The sequence below is a fragment of the Pteropus medius genome, unplaced genomic scaffold (genome assembly GCF_902729225.1).
Source record: "Pteropus medius unplaced genomic scaffold, Ma_sr-lr_union100, whole genome shotgun sequence".
Taxonomy (NCBI): Eukaryota; Metazoa; Chordata; class Mammalia; order Chiroptera; family Pteropodidae; genus Pteropus; species Pteropus medius.
Window position 1 is genome coordinate 27,036,426 of NW_024354502.1, and position 21,368 is coordinate 27,057,793.

Sequence of the window (21,368 nt, forward strand, 5' to 3'; positions counted from 1 at the left end):
TGTCAAAGTGCATTGAAATCCAGATTAAGGAAATGTGATCCATGCCTCTATTGAGCAAATGTGAAGGTCCATAAAAATGCTGTCGTGTTCTGCACTTAAATCTTTAGGTTAGCAATTGGGGTCATTCAGATTCACACAAGATTTGTGTATGGTGTGTTCGTGAGTGGAGAGTGGAGAGAAGTATAGGGAGTGGGCGTATGGTGTGTGTGAGTGTAGGCGTATGGGAGTGTCTGTGTGCATCATGCTTGGAACTTTCTATAATTGGTCAGAGAAGTATTCACTTTAAAGGCAGTATCATCAGTATATGAATGAAAATGCTCACAAGGAAAAGCCTGGAATAAACTGACAACATCATGAGCCACCCAGTTAATCATCTAGGTAACTTGTCCTTTCTATTATTTTATTATTAGTAGTATTAGTATTAGAATTTGTATTATTTGTAGTATTTTGATCTTACATTCCCTATAAGCTAGGAAGATATAAACCTATGATTTTAGTCCTAGTTTCCTTTAGTTCTAGTGATTTTCATCCTTCATTTATTCATTTATTCATTCAACAAAAATATATTGATTCTATATGATGTGTCATGTACTCTGTTACAGGCCAGAGAGTTTACCTTAAAGGGTTGATAGAAGAAGATAGAGGAGAGAGGGAAAAAGGACTGGAAAGGAAAAAGAGAAAATGAAAGAATGTCAAAGTATTTGAATTGTCGTGAAGCATAAGTAGGTTCTTTTACTCAAGATAAAAGGGAAAATTTAGAGAAAAATACATTTTATAGGCCTTGCACTATTCCTTTTATGACTGTCATACCCATTGGTGTGGCAGAGAAATATAGGTCCAGACAGGCTCTACTGAGCTACCTAACAAGTCACCCAGTCTGCTTATCTGATGCCATAGAATCAGTAAAGTCACATTCTGAGCTCGTGTGAATAGCAAAGGACTGTTACTCAGAAGCCTCACCAATTACTCTGGCATCATAGCAATCTGCCTGGAGTTTATATATATAAATCCCCAATCCTCAAAGAAGACTATTTGATTCTCTTAACTATTTTTCTCATTTTATAGTAATACTCCTCTCGTACCCTACATAAGAGGTGGAAATGGGGATACCCACCTCCAAGAGTTGACAGTGTAAAGGACTGTGAAATTCTACCAGGAGGTAGAAAATGTCGTCCATGCAGAGACCAATATAATAGAGATCCTCAATTTTGGGGCTATGGACCAGTACTGGTACTGGTCCACAGCCTGTTAGGAACCTGGCTGCACAGCAGGCACAAGTGAAGCTTCATCTGCATTTGCAGCCACTCCCCAGCACTAGCATCACCGCCTCAGCTCTACTTCTTCTAGGACAGTGGTTCTCAACCTGGGGACGGTTTTGCCTCAAGAGGAAACCTGACAATGTCTAGAGACCGTTTCAGTTGCCACAACTTGGGCAGATGCTATTGGCATCTAGTGGGTAGAGGTCAGAGTTGCTGCTAAACATCCTACAATGCATGGGACAGCACTACATGATTTAAAAAACAAAAACAAAAATTAAAAACAAAACAAAACAAAAAAAAAACTTTTGGCCCAAAATGTCAATAGTACTGATTTCGGAAATCTTGCCTTAGCATATCTGATGAGGCTTTTGTGGGATCAATGGGCTTTTCCACATCTTCGCAGTCATAAAATTACATATGAAGCTCAGGTAGGACCACCATGGCGACTCCATACAGTGATTTCCAGTGGATGTTGGGGGTGGGAGGAAGTAGAGGGAGGGTTGTCTGAAGGATCAGCAAGAACACTGGGCTCCCTGGACATCTCCGTGGAAAACTTTAGGTTTTCCAGTGATGCTCTAATTATTGCCCTGTCACGTCACAAGAACAGGTTGGCAAACCTAGGTACCGAACTAAATAATCTGCGGAATAATCTAAACATATAACAGTAATTAAGTCTGACAACTTAATATGCTACTGAAATTTAAATGTACAGTAGTAATCTACAATTAAGCAATCTTTTGTAATAGCATCCTGCCAGCCTGGAAGATTTCAGGTATAATGCTATGTACTATTAGGTAACAAAATATTGACATTAGTAAAATGTACCCAGGCTATGATCTGACATATTCAAATTAACCATTGCTCTATAAGAAAAGATGGAATTAAGGCAGAAATTCAGTTGCTGTCCTTCTGCCTGTGTCAGAAGCAGATATTTAAGCAGTCACTTCAGTTGATGTAGATGTGTCTGTATCCAATAAGAGCATTTAACTCTAAGTCTGGCTACTCTAAGCCCTCTTTAAGAGGGAACAGGAATCAGGAAATGGGGTTCAAAGGAAGATTTCCTGTTTGAGGGAAACCGAGCTCAATATTTTACTGAAAATGTCAGCCAAACCTTGTATATTTTAATAGGGCTACAAAGTAGTCCTGAAAAGGGCATGCATTGGCTTTGAAATTAATGCTGATTGGGGCATCAAAACCCATCTACTATTTACAAGCCATTTAATCTTGGGCAAAGTGTGTAAACCCTCAATCGGTTTCATCTTCAAAGGTGATCTAACTATACTTGATTCACAGATTTGTTGTGATAATAGTATAATTTTTATTTCCTTATGTTTTCTACTGCTCACTGCAGCCAGAGGGATCTTTTACAAATATTTATCAGATCATGTCAGTTCTCTACTTTAAACCCTATAATGGTGATCCATGACAATTATAGAAAAATAATGTAGGGTCTTGCAGGCCAGTAAGGAGTTTGCATTTTCTCCCACTTCATCCTGTTTATAGTGGCTCTTTGGTGCCTTAGGTCCTTTACCCCGGTGGTCCCCAACCTTTTTTGCTGCAGGGACCCATGCTCCAATGAGAATCTAATGCCTGATGGTCTGAGGTGGAGCTGAGGCGGTGATGCTAACGCTGGGGAGCGGCTGCAAATACAAATGAAGCTTCGCTCTGCCGGCTGGTTCGCTGCTCACCTCCTGCTGTGCAGCTCACTTCCTTATAGGCCACTGACTGCTACTGGTTGTAGCCCAAGGTTTGGGGACCCCTGCCTTACCCCATTCCCTCTACTCAGGTGGATTTTTCTCACCTCTCAAGACTTCATTCCAAGTCAGAGAAACCTCTCTTCAAATCCTATTTAAAAACACCTGTCCACTTCAATTGCTAGCCCTTAAAGGTTGTTAAAGGTTGTTTTTTTCACAGTACTCATCACTATCTGAAACTATTTTGTATTTGCAACATGCGTATGTAACTGGAAGAGGGGCTGTTCACAGTCCTAGCATGCAGTAGATACTCTTAATATTTGTATAAGGTAGTAAGGAAGGAAGGAAAGAATGGGAGGAAGAAGAAAGGAAAAGAACATAAAGCAGATAAAATATCTTACACGGTTCTGAAAATAAGGTAAAATCTCATTTCTCTAAGACTTCCTGCAGTATGGAAATCCAGAGTTTTGTTTTGTTTTGTTTTGTTTTGTTTTTTTTTAACGAAAACAGTTTAAGGTATTCAGATCAAACTTTTATTGAGGTAACTGGTTTGTAACAGTATGTAAGTTTCAGGTGTACAACATTGTAATTCGATATCTGTATACGCTATAGTGCGCTTACCAGCAAAAGTCAAGTTTTCATTTCTCACCACACATTCGAGTTCCTTTACCCATTTTGCACTCCCTCCGCTTCCCTTCCCCTCTAGTAACAACCAATCTCTTATCTGTATCTGTGAGTTTGGTTTTGTTAGTTCATTTTTTTTTTTTTGGTTGTTTGGGATTTTTGTTTGTTTTATATTCTACATACGAATGAAACCATATGACTTTTGTCCTTTTCCATCTGACTTATGTTGCTCAGCGTAATAACCTCAAGGTCCAACCTTCCTCTTAAACAGCTCTGTGAACAAAGTTAGCCCCGGGGTGGGGGGCTTCCGTTTCCTCACCTAAATTCCTAAGGTCACTGCCAAACCACGAGAGTTGGCCTCTTCCTGGGGAGCTTCAGTTTTTACCCTGAATCTATTTTGAAGCACGGCTCAGAATTTGGAGTGGCTATCAAAAATATATTCAGCTCCACTCCACATTAACAAGAAGTGGCTCTTTTACCAAATATTTTTGGGGGAGATGGAAGAGGTGGTAAGTATTGCAGTACGTCATATTCTCTGTGAAAACAATCTCCCTTTGGAGTTTCCCTTTTTCCTTGTTCCCATCTCAGTGGCCAGATGTCCCACCACCATTCCTTTGTCTGTCTCTCAAGCTGTCTTACCTACCTGCTCACTCCATTCATTTCACATCTTGCCTTCCCTCCCTCCCATTTACCTGGCTCAGTAAACAGAGGACCCTCCAAATATATTGCTCTCTTCATAGCATGGAATTTAAATTACAAGCAGAATTTTAGCTTCCACAGAATTTTTCTCTGTTACATAGCATTCTTAGAAAAGTTAAGAATGGTAACCAACTTCAGTTTACACTAAACATGTTCTGATAAAGATCAAAGGATGTGATGACATGGCGGTATTGTTATTGATGACAGTGTGTTATTGTGTTCGTGTTTAAACTTCAGGCCCTAGTTCCCAAGTTTTTCTTCCTTTTCTTTTTTTACGTTTTTGGTTTAACTTCGGACGCAAACTCAGCGTTATATAAATGCTTGTCTTTGAAACTCTACATAGTATACCACCTGACAGAGCCATTTCAGGCCAGTGCTGTGCATCGACTCTCTTTCAGAGTCAAGGCTCACAGGGGTAAATGAAGGGTCTCACCTCTGAATGCAGGAAGGAAATCTGTAAACTGAACACAAAGGGCAAAAGCCCCAAGTGATATCTCGCCCCGGTCTTTAAGGAACTCCCAAGGCATTTCTGGTTGGAACAGTCCAACCAGAGATAGGAGGCAGCCAGTTCTGCTGAAGAAGAAAGAAGACATGAGTAGTGTCTCAGTCCAGAGAAGATCTCGAAGAGACAGGTAGCACTAGCAGCCAGAAAACAGTTACAATGTTACCGAATGCACGCATGGAGCAGCACCACCTATTTATTCATAGTTTCTTAAAAGCTTTACGAGGCAGATAGATGCGTTTAGGGGCACCGCCTGCCTGAGCCATTACCCAGCACTATCATGCCATGGAGAACAATAATATTTTATTTATGATGTCAGTAAACAAGTACTGGGAGAGCTTTATCTTTTTTGTAATTCATTGCAAGTGCCGTTTAGAAAACACACACAGATACCACCTTCAAAAGGAGATGCTGAGGATGCCCGAATATACTTTTTTCTAAATATTAAAGACGATTTGGGATTTGAACGTGAGAGTAACTTTACTAAGATAAAGCATCAAGTTCCATGGTGTGCCTCTACATTCTTGTCACATGTTGCAAGCCACTTTGTTTGCATTTAACACTCTCTTCTTTGTTGTTGTCTTTGTCTACAGAGGGGATGTCACATTACTTTAGTGGATGTTTTGGGCACTCAAAACACCGAAGAATCCCCATCCTCACTGAACTGAGTAAGTTGTGTTTCAAGGACAAAATTCAAGGGAGATACCTGTGTGATCCAAAACTGATCTTTTAAAAATCCAATCAAAGGACTGAGGAAGCAGAATGGGGCCCAAGTGCTTGACTGGACGTTACTCAATTGGTGACATTATCTAGCAGAGCCTATTATATCTGGGTGTCAGGGGGCAGGAGTACCATCTGCCTTCTCCACTCTTCCGGATACCAGGACAGGGAACTCAGCAGCTGGCTCAGTCTTATTCAGAGAGACTCTCCCATGGGAGGGGATGTGGACTTGAAGGCTGCTAGAAAAGATCTCCCTGTACCAAATTATCTGCCCATCCTGGCCCTTTAGGTCAGGTGCCTTCCTTTCCTGTAGTGATACCAGGACCAGCACTGGGGCGAGGCAAGTGAGGCACCCAGGGTACAGAATTTAAGGAGATGCTCACTCTTGGGGGTCCTTCAATTTTGTGTCCCAGGTGTCTCTCTTGTGTCATCTTAATCCTGGCCCTGAGTGGCACAGTTCTAAAATGGAAATACTCAATGCAGAAATATCAGAATAAACTGATCTCTCACTGACACCTTATGGAAAATGCACATATATGAAACATTCCTAGATATGAGAAGCTCTGGGAGCAGAAAGCAGGGTAGAGAAGACAGGGAAGGTGTTGTGTACATTTTTTTGTGGCAAGGGGCGGCACTCTTTGTGAAGCACTAGTGGATACACTGGGATTTAACACTGATAATAATTGGTGAGAAAAGGAGACGATACCAAAGAGGGAAATGGTTCTTTTAACACAGATCGGACCAACTCAAAGATGATCTGTAAAACTGGTCCTACACATGCGATTTGACTGAATTCCATAGTATGGCAACATTCTTAATGGGTGTTTTATGGCCTAGGGTACCTAAGCTGAGTGAGACATACCAGACCAAATGAATAGACCTCTTAGTCCCAGAAATGAAGCAGGGGGACTGAGAGGAATCAGTAGGTGATACCACCACATGATCCACGTGATCTGGGAGTGACAGTGCAGGAGATAGGAAATAGTTTTGTCACTCTGCGTCCTAGAGCACCAGCTCTTCAATTTCAGCTTCGAAGATCTCTCATTAGGCTGGTACCAGCCAGCCTATTTGTAACTATCTTGAAGCCATTGGCTACAGTTTTTATTTACATTTTATTTTTATTTTTCTGTTTTTGAATCATTTCTAACCTTGAGTTGTATATACACTAAGGACACTGATTAGAAGACTGTAATGTAAATTAGAGTGGTTGGGAGGGGACCAGTCAGGTGCTCACTGGCCCAGAAATGCATCTGATCACTCTCCAGGGACTTAGAGCTTTGTTCAGCTGAAGACTTTCTGGCACCAGGCAGCCCTTGTCAAATTAGCTTAACAAATCACCTGCCAGCTTACTGTTTTTTGTTCTCTGGCTGGCTGGAAAGGGTCACAGTGACATGGGAGCTGCAGATCTGACTGCCAGCACTTTGGTACTGAATGTACAGTGGCCTGCAGGAAAATGGCTAGGAAAGCTGAGGCCACCTGTTTTAGGATGACAACAACCAAAGATTTGGACAAGGGCTCCTAGGATGTGTGTGTGTGTGTGTTATTATTATGTGTGTGTGTGTGTGTGTGTGTGTGTGTGTGTTGGATGTTGGCAATGCAATGAGAGGAAATTATATGTTCATAGGAAATGTGGGTTGATATTAGTCATACCTTGCTCATCTTTTATGAAAATATGTAGTTTTTAAAGAAAATGATTCATTAATACTAGCAGTACATCACTTCCCCAAAACTTACTAAGGAATAACTTAAAGAATTAGGGAATAATCCAGTCTTAGTAATGTATTTTGAGTTATATGTCCAGTAGTATTTGTTTTGATCTGTAATATAACTTTCATTTTTTTTCTTTTTAGGTGAGGCGACCCTTGGTTGACCTCACAGATTACAAGCACCTTGTCAGTTTACAATCTCTTATTTTATTTGTTTATTTGTTTGTTTGTTTACTTATTTATTTATTTTTACACGTACAGCGCCTGGTCTTCCTAGGTGGTCTCCCATCCAAGTACTAACCAGGGCCAACCCTGCCTAGCTTCCGAGATCAGATGGGATCGGGATTGTTCAGGGTGGCATGGCCGTAGACTGTAATATGACTTTCAAAAACTTTAAAGAGTCTAAGACTTTATGCTACTTGAAACTAGCAAGTTAACCTGCCACAGTTTCATGGATGCTGGCAGAAGACACAAGACCACTGTGTCAGAGACAAAGCATAGTTTATTACTCACAGAGACAGCTGTGACCAGAGTATTATCATTTTTGTGCTGGTCGTCACAGGGTAACATGACAGGGTACCTACTATGGATTATGTTATATGAGAGGAACCAGAATCTTTTATAATGGGCAGTAAGCATGCCTATTTTTTGCTCTGCTTGGAGACACCATCTCTGCTTCCAATGCTAGTCTCTGTGCAAACATTTTTAAAGCAATAGTGTTAGAACAAAAGCAGTCAGTACCTCTGCTGGCACTCCCAAAAATGACCAGTCATATTCACTTCAGAGGCTGCCTACAGGGGTCTAAGTTGCAGCCTTCCAGCAGTATAAATATGCTAATGAATAATATGGCCCCTGGTACACTGGCCTCAATTAGCAAGATTCTTTGAGCCCTTGTTACTCAAAGTGTAGTCCATGAATCAGCAGCATCAGCAGCATCTGGAAGCTTGATGGGCATGTAGAATCTCAGGCCTACCCTAGACCAATGAATCTGAATCCGTACTGTAACAAGCTCCCCAGGTGATTCACATGTATATTAAATTTTGAGAGGTACTGCTCACTCTGGACCCAGACAGTATAGGAACCTAATACCAAGCCATCTATGGCATAGTGTTATGAAAAAGAGTACAACTTATACTCTTTATCATACATTCCTATTTATGTGTATTATCCCAGTGCAATTATTGAAAGTGACCCCTTTTACTTCCAAAAGTGTCCTAGTTTGAAAGATAAATTACATAGGGAGGCATCAGGACACAAGCATCGAGAAACCGAGCCTGAGGTACTAGGGTTCCCCCTTGATGGTGAAGGTATCCCAAAAGGATACATGTCTGTAAGGGATAAAGAAAATACTTGAGAAAAAAAATGTACCAAAGTAGTGACAGATTCCACATTGACCCCAAAGTAGGCATCAAATTCTTTGATGAAGTGGTCACCCTTGGTCTGCCTGGTATGGCAGTTCCTATGTTCTTAAACTTGCCTGCTTGTCTTTCCAGTCTCCTTCTTTTGCCTTGCAGAAAATCCTTCCAACATCCACTTCATTGAACAACTTAGTGGAATGGAGGAGCACCTCCCAGGAACAAGACTGCATCTCAGCACTTCCTTTTGCACAGGCACTGTCTTTTCTGGCAGTTTCTTGGATTCCCTCCTGGCCACAGTAAGTGCAGCTAAGCAGAGGAGCCCTCAAGACCAAGCCCCTAGCAGAGGGTAATGCAGATGGCTTAGGGCATGGGTAGATGATGATAATGTCTCACAATTCTAAATTCTCTTTGATTTTTCAAAAAAGCTTGTTCGCAGACAACATTTCATGTTTTCTCACGACCACCTGGCAAGGGCAGCAAAATCTTCACATTTTCAAGATCAAAAACTTAAAGCTGGAGTACTTGATACAGGGGGGAATGAGCAGGTAAACTGCAGAGTGCCTTCCTTTCAGTTTCAAGTGCATCTCAGCAGACCTGGCCCTTTGGTACCAGAACTTAAGAGATACTATCTTCTCTTCTCTCTAAAATATCCCCAAAAGCTCACACAGAAAGCAGCCATAAGTGGACATGGAGTTCAAGGAAAAAGCTTTGGCCTTTGGAGATGTGAGTTTTGTTCACAGCTGAATCAAATCAGCCTCCACGTTGCCCCTCCCATGGGGCAGATTTTTGATAATGTGATTGTTCTTCGCTTTCAGCCCAGCGTTAGCCACTGAGCAGATCCCTTGCATCAATTACAGGATTTCCATAAGTAGAATTCATTCATTGTACAAACAACTATTGAACAGCTATTCTGAGCAGGGCGCTACTCCAGGTGCTGGGGACACAGACAAAAGTCTCTGCCCATGTGGAGCTCATGCTGATGGAGGAGATTGACATCAACATGATAAATAAGGAACAGATAATGTGCGTCAGATAGGTATAGGGGCTAAAGCAATGTGAGATAGGAGATGTAGGGTTTAGAGAAGGTGTTGCAAATTTCAGTAATGCGGCCAGCGTGGGCAGCACTGGGAAGGTGGCATATGTGTCAAGTCTGGAGGAGAGGAGAGTACACGCCATTCTGATCTTTAGAGAAGAAACACTCCAGGAGGCAGAAGGAGAAGGGCAAAGGCAGTAAAGTGGGAGCACTCCTGGTGTGTTCAAGAAATTTGACTAAAACTCACAAAATCTGTGTGTAGCCATTTGTGAATAGCTGCAAGAACTCCTCCAGAGTAAATCCTTGTCACCCACTGCCTCACAGACTCCTACTGGGATTTGCCAAGGGAAGGGCTGCAAAATGGCTGAATATCTATATACAGATGCATAAATGCTCAAGGCTCTGAGCACAGTTTGACCAACTTGCTTGCCTCCTGGAATTCCACGTAGAAGAGGCATCTTCTGAATTGTATGGGTGCCTCAAAAGAGCACTTTGCGCTTTAGGGGAGCGTGGCTGGAATACATGTATCCCCCTCATGCATCAGTGCCACTTGTTACTGAGAGAATTAAGCTGCCCTGGGCTCTGCCCCTCTAAGCCTTGAGGGAAAGGAAGTCTCATAAACCCCATTGAGCTCTCAGAGAGAGAATACTATGTCAGTGATAGTTTAACAAGTTGGCAGACCGAATTTTTTAAAGGGTTAAGCAGCATTCGGCCTTGAGAGACTGAGCCAGGGAGAGACGCATTTAAGGGAGCCGAGTCAGGTTACTTCCGAGGTTACTTTTCTGGGAAGGTGGCTCTGGCAGGGAAAGGTTTTTAAAACACTGACATTGATACATCAGTTACCTTGCCTGTAATTAATGACTTGCGTGTCAGACAGGAGGTGACTTTTGGTGAACTGGACTTGTCTGCAGGATACATTTTTGATAGCTTTAAGTCCCAGTTCTCTTCAGAGATTCCTAGATGGCAAGGAGCTTTGTGCCTTAAATTAAGCTTGAGCCTTAATTAAACTCTACTGGCCCACGTAAATGGAAACACAGTCACAGATTCTGCTTAGAGTCAGTGGGAAGAGCAGAATGAGCAGAGAAGGGCAGAAAGAGTATAAATAAAAGCAAATGAACACATAATATAAGCATAGGAAACACAAACTTGGTAATAAGAGTTGGTACCTGGGTTTCTCATCACTTGCCACGTGAGTGTGAGCTCGCGAACCCCTTCAGGTAGTACCACTTCCTGCCAGGCTGCCTTTAGATATTGTGTCAATGGGCTTCCTGGTTGGAGAAGGCGATGTGGTCATGTTGGAAGGTGAAGTGAGCTATGTAAAATGCTCAGGTGTCTTTTCTGAGACCTCATGATGAAGTCTGTGGGAGAAAGAAAAAGCCACATGCTGTGGCTTGATATACGAGACAGTTGCATGAGATCACAAGCCACATTGCCCTTAAGGACTGCTGGTAAGTGCTTAGTTTAGGACTGACATATGGGCAATTGAATATGGATAAGGATGGCCATGGAGCTTCAGTAGAAGGCATTCTTTATGTTAAGGGGGCCAGCTTGGATCTTGAACCTCTCAATCTCTGCCTAGTGGCTTTCTGCCCCAGCTCTTGAATCCTTAATGATGTTTGGCACAGCACACTAAACACACTTTAATACTATTTAGAGCTCCAGCCCCAAATCTCTGCCCCTGGTGAAGTGAACTAGACCTTTGAAAATAATCAGGGAATCCTGCCCATTCTTGTTTCCCTTCCCTCTGAGCCTGGTACTGTCTTGACTTGGCCTTCTAAGAGTGGAAGTGACTTCCTATCACCCAGCCACATGAAAAGAAAGAGCCCAATGGTCAGGCCTGGGCCTCCAATCCCATCATCTTCACTGTTCTGAGGACCATTTATCTCGTCCAGACTCCTGACCTTACACCTGATCATGTGGAAATGACAGCAATAGCCTCAGAGAGGAAGAGAACATTTATCCTCTTGCACTAGAAACATTTAGGGCCACTGTAGTGGCTCCAGAATACATTCTCCAACACCCAGTTTTATTCTCCATATATCTCCTTGCGGAGAGGTGTAGGAGGAAGGCAAAGTTCTCAATCTTCCCATAAGTGCAGATGGCGGTATGGGCTTGAGGTCTATCACTCCCCCCTAGACACTCCCATGACAGATACCAGAAATGATCAGTTCCCCACTTCTGGATCATACTTTCAACTCTTTCCCAACACAGACCTCAAGTCAACTTCTGCTGTTTTGTTGTTGAGGTAATACTAATAATCAGAGCAATCTCTGTGATAGGAGTAGTAATAACCCCTTCTCAAGCACTTACTTTGGGTCAAAGTCTTTGCTAAGTGCCTTACTTATATTACCTTGTTTAATTCTCCTGTGAGCCCAGTTTGGAGAATGCAATTATAAGCCTCATTTTACAGATGAAGAATCTGAGGCTTAGAGGGGTAAATAATGTGCCAGAGGTCACAGCACCTACAGATGACGAGTTGATTTTCAGAACCAAATTTATGATTTATGATTCCTGAGTTGATTTGCAGTTGATTTTCAGAACCAAATTTATGATTTATGATTCCCGAATCAGACCTCACTACTACAATCAACCACCACTCCAGAAATCTCTTTCTGTCATAATGACTATTTTTCCAATACATTGATATTGAAGTTTTGCTTAGAGGAGCTTGTATGCCAGAGTGTTCCAGAACTGCTGAAGAGACAGGTGAGGAGGATGAGACCAGGGTGCGCCTACACCACCATGCCCCCTCCACACAGAACGACTCTACTTTCATCTGTCACGTATGAGGCCCCTGTGTAAGATTTGATTTGAAGAAAGATTTCTGCTGTTAAGAATACTTTGAAAACCACTCCCTAGAAGTTAGGCTATATGACAGAGAAATAAAATTAAAAAACCAGAATCCTGCTCTATTCCAAGACAGGTTTCCAGTTTCCAGTCAGGAGCTTTGTATGGGAAACAGGAGTCAGTCATTCTGCCCCATTTTGCATGTCCCTTCCATCCCATCATTTCCTCTCCCCAAAGAACATCTTCCGGGTTCGGCTCTTCCAACCCGCTGCCCAGCCTAATGCATTAAGAGATGTGTTTCCAGTGCTGCACAGTCAGAGGTTATCATTAGAATCAAAGTGTTTGTTTCTCTGATGCCCGTATAACACAGGATTGCAAGGCTCAAATCAGATGAATTCAAAACAAACTCCCGCAGGAAAAAGGTGGCTAACATCTCAGCAGTTTCTAAAACAACATGAGGTCACCAGTCAATTGACTCCAATCTTGGGGAACTATATATCCAACCTAATAACTTAAGGGCCCCCTTTCTTCTCATGAGTACTCAGAAAACTTAACAGTGCGTCTCTACTTTTTCCTCCTAACTGCCCTTAAAAAACACAGAGGAGAATGAACCCACAGTCCTGAGGATAAAATAGAGCCTGAATAATGTGATATGACCTTGTCACTGCTTAGAAATACAGAAGTTTTGTTTTAGGTTTTCGTGCAGTTTTTTCTTCTACCCCTGATATACCTGTGATTTTTTTTCAACATGTAATAATGGATTCATCCTCCAAATCTCCTGATTCATTTGACACTATGGCTTCAAGTATCCCCTGGTATATTATTGTAAACTCCTGCCTCAGTTATAGAAACATACCTATAAGGTAAAGCTCAGATTCACTTTTAATCCTTTCTCAGTTTAATGCCGTAAAAATTAAAATATGGAGAAGCACTCAGGCCCATAAGCAGAATTCCTCTATAGCTGTACAACAAGAAAACTTCAGAACTGGACATGAATTAGCATTTATTTATTTATAAGGAAAGCGAGGCCCACAGAAGTTACATGACTTTCTCAACGTCGCTCACCTGGTTCATTGAAGTTCTCCTATCATATAGCTTCATTCTCAATTACAAGTATTTCTCAAAGAATGTTTGGTCTTAAGGCCTTTTGAGATTCTCGGAATAAAAAGCAGCAAGTGACCAAGTTGTTAATATCCATGTTATTAAGTAATATTCTAGGTTATGAGAGACACCTTGAGCTTCACTGTAGCTAAAAGTTAAAACAGTTTGGTCTGCAACGTAAGTCCAACTTTCAACTTTCATGTTTCCTTGAGAAAGAAAAAAATTAAAAAGGGAGGACAGAAGTAAGAAGGGAAGGGGAAGGAGGGAGGAAAGAAAAAAAGAGAGAGACCAGGAAAGCCAATACCATAGAACCCCAAATGATAAAAATTTGAGATGAGCCCACAGAGTAAGGGTGACATGTAAATCCCATTATTTTCCCCAATATAGAATTGCAATCTTTTTGATGTCAAAACTGAAGAAATGATATATTCAAAAGCTAAGCCTCTCTCAGTTAAATATGTAAAGTACATGCTTCTTTAGAGCCTCCGACACCAGGATAACCCTAGAATTTACTCCTTTTCTTTAATCAGTGGCGAATTATTCTAACAGCATTATGTTTGATCACTCTGCACTACGGCCACTTGTTCTTAAACGGATTGTGGCTCAACCTAGATTTACATCCTCTATTCCCTCCTGGATTTCAGGGAGCTGATTCCATAATCACACTTTTGGGTGGCAGCATGACGGAGCAAAGGAGAAATGTAAGGAGGTGGCCATCACTCGGGGGAGTCTTTCAATCTGGACGTTAGGGTGGAGGAGGCATTTGAAATCATCTTTTAATCTGAAAAATATTATAAAAGTTATTTTTTCTCTCTCCTAATTTATTTATATTGTATTATTTCCTAGGTCACCTTGTCTCAATGGCCCCTACATTTTACTAGCAATATTTGTTTATTTGTTAAAAATCAAATGCCAGTTGTAGTCAGTATCCTTACAGCTTTTGAAGGAGCCTTTGTTCAAAGCACTCCTGAGGATGTGAATGTTAAGTAGACAAAGTCTATCCTCTGAAAGGACACATATTTTAAGGAAGTGTGTCTCAGTGGTATGATCTGAAGACCATCAGTGTCAGAACCACCAGACATGCCCTTTAAATTCTGATTCCTGTACCTGTCCATAAATTCTGATCCAGTAGATCTGGGATCCTAGAAATCTGCATGCATGAATATCACTTCAAGTGATCCAGATGCATAAGAACCAATGTTGAAGAGAACAGAATTTATGTATGCTGTATGTCTCATTTAATCCTACAAACAATGCTCAGAGGTAGGTATTATGATGTCAGCTTTAAAGATTGTAATACTGTTGCCGAGAAAGAACACATGAATTGTCCAAAGGTATTCAGCTAAGACATGCCAGTCCAGGATTCAAACTCAGGTGTGTTTCAGACAAACTAAATAGAATAAACCCAGTGACCATGGGATCACAAAGAAAACTTCATTTTGAGGATGAGGCCAGCATAGAGTTCACCCAGTTGATGAGAGATGAACTAGATGTTCCAAAGCAAAGGCATGAAAGAGTAAATGTACAGCTTGAGCAACTGCAAACACTGCTGTGCCCTGGAAGGACCATTCATGGAGGAGGTTAGCTTGGTTTTCCAGCAGGGGTATGGCACCGGAGGTCTGAGGAGGTGGACGACATGCTGTGCTTTGCTTCTAAAGAATCTCTGGAAGCATTTCACACAATGGATTACAAATGAGAGGAAATAGCAAAGCAGACTAGTAAAGAGGTCCCCAACAGAACCCAGGTTTTAGAAGATAAGTCCCTGAAAACGGGAGTAGAGAAAGTGAATAGCAAAATTTCTAGAATCACAGCAATTGAAGTCATTCCTATTATTTATAATAGAAACAAAATTATTGACTTTTATATAGGTACTCTATAAACATATAGATTCTAATTTTTACTGGAGTAAAAGTCTAACTTAGATAAAACAAAGGGTATAAAATTTAAAACATATATTCAATATATTTGGGAAGATCTAATGTGTAATACATTACAGTGCTATTTATATATATGGCAACACCTAGTCTACATTGAATGAGGTAAGAATCTTTTGGAAAAGGAGTTTCAGAAAATGGCCAGGGTTATTCAGACTCAAAATAGTTTCAAAATAAGAAGTGTCCCACGTGTCCTCCTTTGGTTTCATTTTGATGCCAAAGTTTCTAAAATTCCAGTCACTTATTCAATAGCTACAACCTGTAAAGTACACAATAAGAACTATGTGAGATCTAAATAGTAAGACCTAGGTCAATACCAGTCCTCAAGTAGGTCACAGTCAAAAGGAATATAAGTAGATTCAAATCTAGAAGGTTCAAGGGTAGATTACAATATCAGTAGTCTCTTGAAGAAAAATCTGTAGAAGTCGCATTAAATACATCTTTTTAAATATATGTTAATGATTACTAGGGTATCTGTGGCCTGACATACTGCCCTATCCAAACCGTCAGCTTTTAGTTGATAACGAGAGAGACTGCTTTGCACCATCAGATCCATTTCAAACAGTGATGCCCATAAATCTCTGACTGTACACCTTCACCGTTTGCATGCCAGCTCTTCTGACTTAACACATGGCCTGTCCTTGCTTTCCAGGCCTTCTACAATTATCATGTCCTGGAATTTCTTCAGATGCTGGTAACAGGAGGGATAAGTTCTCAGATGGAACAACATTTGCGTAAGGATAAGTTCCTTGGGCTGATAGACAGCTCTACTACAATTATGTCTGGAAGAAGGCGGTGTAAGCTGGGGCTCCTGTCCTTAAACCAAACCATTTTGTCAGACATTCAAGTGAGTCTACTCTTAATAGAGTTTCCCATTTCCTTACCTCTCTGACTTTCTGAAAATGGCCCAGGCTGTTTGGGTTCTTAGATGGCCTGTAGCACAGAAATAATAACAATAATGGTAACAACACATTAACAAAACTTTGTATTCATAGAGCCTTTTACAATTTTCAGTGCATTTTCACACTGGTATAGTTATTTGTTACAGCAGTTCTAGGAGGTAGATAAAGCAGTTGTCATTATCCCCATCTTCCAGACATAAAATCCAAGCCTGTAGGAAGCATCAGAGAGGTCCAATAACTTATACCTTGACAAGGGTATTAATAATCATTATAATAGCTAATATTTACTGAGCATTTTCCCTCTGCCTATCTGCTTTGATCTTTCTTTATTTTATCTTTCTTTCTTCCTTTCTTTTCTACTTAAAATATCCAAGGATTTACATGATAGGCCCTGTTATTAATCCCACTAAATAGATCAAGAAGCTGAGGCCCAGAGAAACAAGTACTTACCTGAGACCACATTGTCTACCAGTGGCAAAGCAGGAGTGCCTCTGAGGCAGCCTGACCCAGGTCTGCCCACTCTCCTTATACCAGAACCACTAAAGGAATCTGATCGGGTTAGCTGAAATCAGGCGAAAGGATTCTATGTTTGTGTCAAAGGAACTGACTGGGTTAGCCAGTGGAAAATGCTTGAACAGTAGATTATAGCAAGGGAAAAGATAACCATTATGGCAGATTCCAGTGGAGCATCTGGACATTTGGGTATCAGAGTTGAGTCCATCCTGGGAATAAGTAATCTGCTTATCAGTGTGGTTCCTTTTGGTTTAGTTGACACTGACATTGCATTCAGCTCTCCAGTGTAAATGTAGGGGCATGCCTTCATAACTAAACATCTTTTGTTGGTTCAGAGGACATCAGCAGAACCCTCTTCACTAGGAGCAGGCTCTTCCAGGCCTCTGTGCCTGGTGTGTCTCAACAGATACCGGCAAAAGGGCAAGCCCCACGATCTGTGCATCTGACTTTCAAGTGCAAACAACATTCCGGAGCTCCCTCAGTATGGTTTGGTCCTTCACACTTCTGTGGTCCTTGGTTCCTCACCTAAGATTGGCTTGTCAGTGATTATATGCCTAGGACAACTGCCGCCAACAACTTCCTATTGGTATGAAAGGTGACAGTGGACTGGTCAACATACCTCTCCTTCCTTTCTCCACTTTGTCTTGTCCTCACTTTGTTCTTTACCCTAAGGAGTGGCACACAGAACTAAACAGGCTATTTTCTTTTGACTTCACTGAACCCTTTAGCTGCTGCTTTTGAGCTTACCTGCAGTGCCCTGTCTGGCCTACAACCTGAGAGCAAGGTCAAGAGGAATAGTTGGGACTATAATCTATTGTAGAATAGAATAAGATTACTCTCTGGGGGTCGGTGAACCTTCCAACTACTTATATACCCTGAACCTGGGGTCTTCCAACCTGTTCCTCATTGTTGCTTCTTAATGGTTACCAAAACAGCAGTGGAAATAAAAAATGACCATAACAACATGCCACACCATACCCACCAGAGTATCTTGAAAGATCAGAGTGATAAAAAACAATTATTGGAATTAGATGCTCAAAACTAATCATAAGCCTCACTCCCAAGCCACTTGACACTGCCACCATAAAGATATTAGGAAATGATTTTCAGGTTTTCCAAATTTCTACGATAAAGAAAACCAATGACCCTCCAGTAAGTGCTTGTCATTACTTGATTAAAGTGCCAGCAGATATATATTTTTTTCCTCTTCTCTCCCCAGCCAAAGAAGACCTTTGGGCAAGTTTTCTGTGGCTCATTAGATAATTTTGGGATCCTGTGCCTTGGCTTATACCGCATGATAGATGAAGAGGAGCACAACCCGGAGCATAAAAGGGGAGTATGCGTGTTTAGAAAGTGCTAGCTGACCATCCAAACATAAAAGCCAAAGCCGCTTTATTCTCTGTGAAAGAGAAGTCCAGAACTCAGGGTCCACAGCTGCAAAGAAGGGTACAGGGGAAGTAGATTACGATGTAGGGCAAAGGAAGAATGCACATAAATGACATGAATAAACTCCGGTAATTAGGATCCAGTGTAAGCCATGTAAGAATGGTATCTCTGTTTCCAGTGAAAACTGAAATGTAGATCCAGATTTTAAATCAGGTTTTGGTTTGGTTCGGTTTTGTGTTTGTAACTGACCTCTTATCTATGTCTGTGTAACTTTTTAAAGCTGAATGCCACTGTCCACATTGGAAATGTTTACTCGTTTTATGTTGATTTATTGGGTAAATACTTATTAAGTGTCTCTTTTCTAGCCATTGTGCTTTGTACATATAAATTATGGGAGTGACATGTTCAAATTTAAGCTTGAAGGAAGAGCAATCTGACAGCAGTGGGGAAGATAGAGGAAATACGTGTGGAGGGCAGGAGGAGAAAAGAGAGGGTGCTGTCTATGGACAACACAGTGATGTAGGTCCACACTAAGATTCTCACAGTGGGAATGGACCAGATTCAGTAAAGGAGGAGAAACTAAAAATGATAGAGCAGAAATAAATGGATGGAACCTGTTTCAGGGGAAAGGGGAAAGATGCCAAATTACTCAAAGTAAATTAGTGTGGAATAGAAAGAAAGACAATTTATCTGTTCATAGGAGAAAAGAAGGAAAAGAGTGGATGCCAAAGCCAATATGGCTAGAGATGAGGGGTGTGCTTAAGGGAATTTTTATGTAACACTGGTATTTCTCAGTGAAGTACAGGCATATCCTTTGCTGAGAGAAAAGACAGGAAGTATTACAGGGAGTTGAGAAAGAGGTAAAAGTTCAGATTAACTACTGAGAGGAATGGAAGAAGAGGTTAACTGTGGATTTGCAGGAGCTCTACTAGACTGCAAGAGTAGATGTACTCAGATGACAGAGAAAGAATGACAGAAAGTCATGGTCAGAGAGTGATATATTGAAGCATGAGATTTTAGAGGTAGAACATGTCGGGAAATTATAACATCCACTATGTGGCCTAGAGAGTATGCTTTAGAGATAAAGATCACCACTGGGTATTGGAAATCGAAGAAATGTGTCTAGATGTTGGAGTTGTAAACCACATAGACACTGCAGGTGTGTAAGATGACGGGGCCACTAGAGTTTGAAAGAAAAAGTGTCCCAAGTGCCAAAGGCCTAAATAAATGTGGAGATCTATAGAGGACACTGATGAATCAAGAGGGAGGGTGATAGGACTCTAGAGCATTAACCACAAAGATGATGGGGAGGAGTGAGGTTCTGGAAGCAGCACTGGGAAGTCTGAACTCCATCCACTTCCCTTGATGCCTCCAGAAAACCTGTGGAACATAGTAATTGGGAGAATGTGGAGCCCATACTCGAGAGGACCTCAAGGAAAGAAATGATATTTCTGTTTTAAAGGGAGTATGTAACTATAGTAGATCTTGTTTAGAATCTTCTAGAGGTTAAAGGGGACTCAGTGGGAAAGATAAAAGTGGGAAGATTATTTAGTGAAAGGTCAATGTTGCACTGAGATTGGTGTTTAGGAAAGAGGTGGTAGTCAATTTGGGGAGCCAAGGAAGAAATGCAGGATGAAAAGCTTGAAGGGTTATTCCGCCTCAGCATCCTGACATGAACACTGGCATGTTAATTAACGTAACTCACATTTATTGAGGATTTGTTCTGTGCCTGATATTGTGCTAAGGTACCCTACCTCCCCACTTTCTTTCCATGCAGGTCCGGGTTCTGGGTATTAAGACTCATTGACATTTGCTATTTACTTACCAATCAAAGTTTCAAATATAACTTTAATGTTTCTTCCTTTTCTGCATTGACCACACTATATTCTGTGTGAAAGTTGGTGGCATAAGCATTAGGGTAGGCCTAAGCCAGGATGGAAATATCTGGAGTGTGTGTAATCTTCCAGTTTTGAAAACACTTAGCTAAGTGCTCAGTATTGAGCCAATTGAACTCATTAGTGGAGTGGATATTAAAAGCAGAGAAATCTGGAGTCAGAAAGGCCAATTAGGGATCTGTCAAACCAAACCGCAGCGCTACCCCTCTGCCATGAAAATGAGAGAAGTGAGACGCCACGCTTAAGGTCAGAGACAGTGTCAGGGGCAGGGGTGAAAGCCGTCTCCCAGTTCCTAGTCTAGGCCTGTCCTACTGTGCTGCGCCAGGGATACTGACTATTCACGAGAAACCAATGAAGCAAGGTAAAACAAAAACATTTCCTCTTCTGGAGCAGCAGAATGACCGCCATATTTTGGCCATTGCCCATAGCCTTACTATCCCAGCTGCAGAAGGTCAGACTCACTTTTCCCTTTTCTTACAGATTTGTGATTACCCGGCCAGTCAATGATTTTAAGCTGCTGCCCTCAGATCTTGTGTTTTGTGCCATCCCTTTCGACATTTCTTGCTACAAAAAAGACACTTCATGTCAAGGTCCATATGAAACTGTAAATATAACGTCACCGATATCAGAGGTACCTCCAGACATAAATTACTCTTCCACAGTTGGCCCATTTGACCTGAAGACACCACAACCATCAAATATATCAGTACATACTTTGGAGTCAAAACGTTTGTCTGTTAGTGATTCTAAGAGACTGTTTTGACTCAGAATGGTAAACCATCACCCCAGACACATCCAGATGAAACCGTGGAAAAAAATGGAAAAGAAAACATGATGGAGACCATAGAGGAGATCACTGAATAGTCTGTGTCAAATGAGACCTGCTGATATTCTCCACAAACTCTTAGCTCACAATTTATAAGGCATCTCCAGAGGTGGTGACGTTGAACAAGGAAAATAAAAATGGAAGCATGTCTTTTCATGCCCATGGCTTTGTGGTTGATCAGCTAGCCCACACTATTTGGGAAGAAGCAAAAGGCTGATCCAAACCCACTGGATCTGGCATGATTGATAAAAAAATATATAATAAATGCCCCTGTAAAGAAAGTTCATTGTTCTATGTCCCTTCAGCGACATGTGAATTCGAGCTGTGTTAAAGAAATTCTTCGGCACTTGCTGGGTTCTTCCGGTCAGTCAGGGAGTATAAGAAATCAAGATAAAAATGACACTGGAGACAAGAAATAAGAAACTCCCA

The 21,368-nt window shown here is 41.3% G+C and overlaps 1 protein-coding gene and 1 pseudogene across 1 annotated transcript in view; one reads left to right on the plus strand and one right to left on the minus strand.

Moving 5' to 3' along the window:
* The window catches only part of KCNU1 (potassium calcium-activated channel subfamily U member 1), a 108,056-nt gene extending 86,900 nt beyond the window's left edge, over positions 1–21,156 (plus strand). The window contains exons 24-29 of the mRNA XM_039853756.1: positions 5,372–5,446; positions 8,719–8,858; positions 16,070–16,264; positions 18,052–18,176; positions 20,594–20,744; positions 21,022–21,156. Of these exons, the coding sequence (XP_039709690.1) occupies positions 5,372–5,446; positions 8,719–8,858; positions 16,070–16,264; positions 18,052–18,176; positions 20,594–20,744; positions 21,022–21,156 (821 nt within the window). The remainder of the gene's footprint in view (positions 1–5,371; positions 5,447–8,718; positions 8,859–16,069; positions 16,265–18,051; positions 18,177–20,593; positions 20,745–21,021) is intronic.
* On the minus strand, positions 7,457–7,575 carry LOC120595926 (uncharacterized; annotated as a pseudogene).
* Positions 21,157–21,368: the final 212 nt, after the last annotated feature.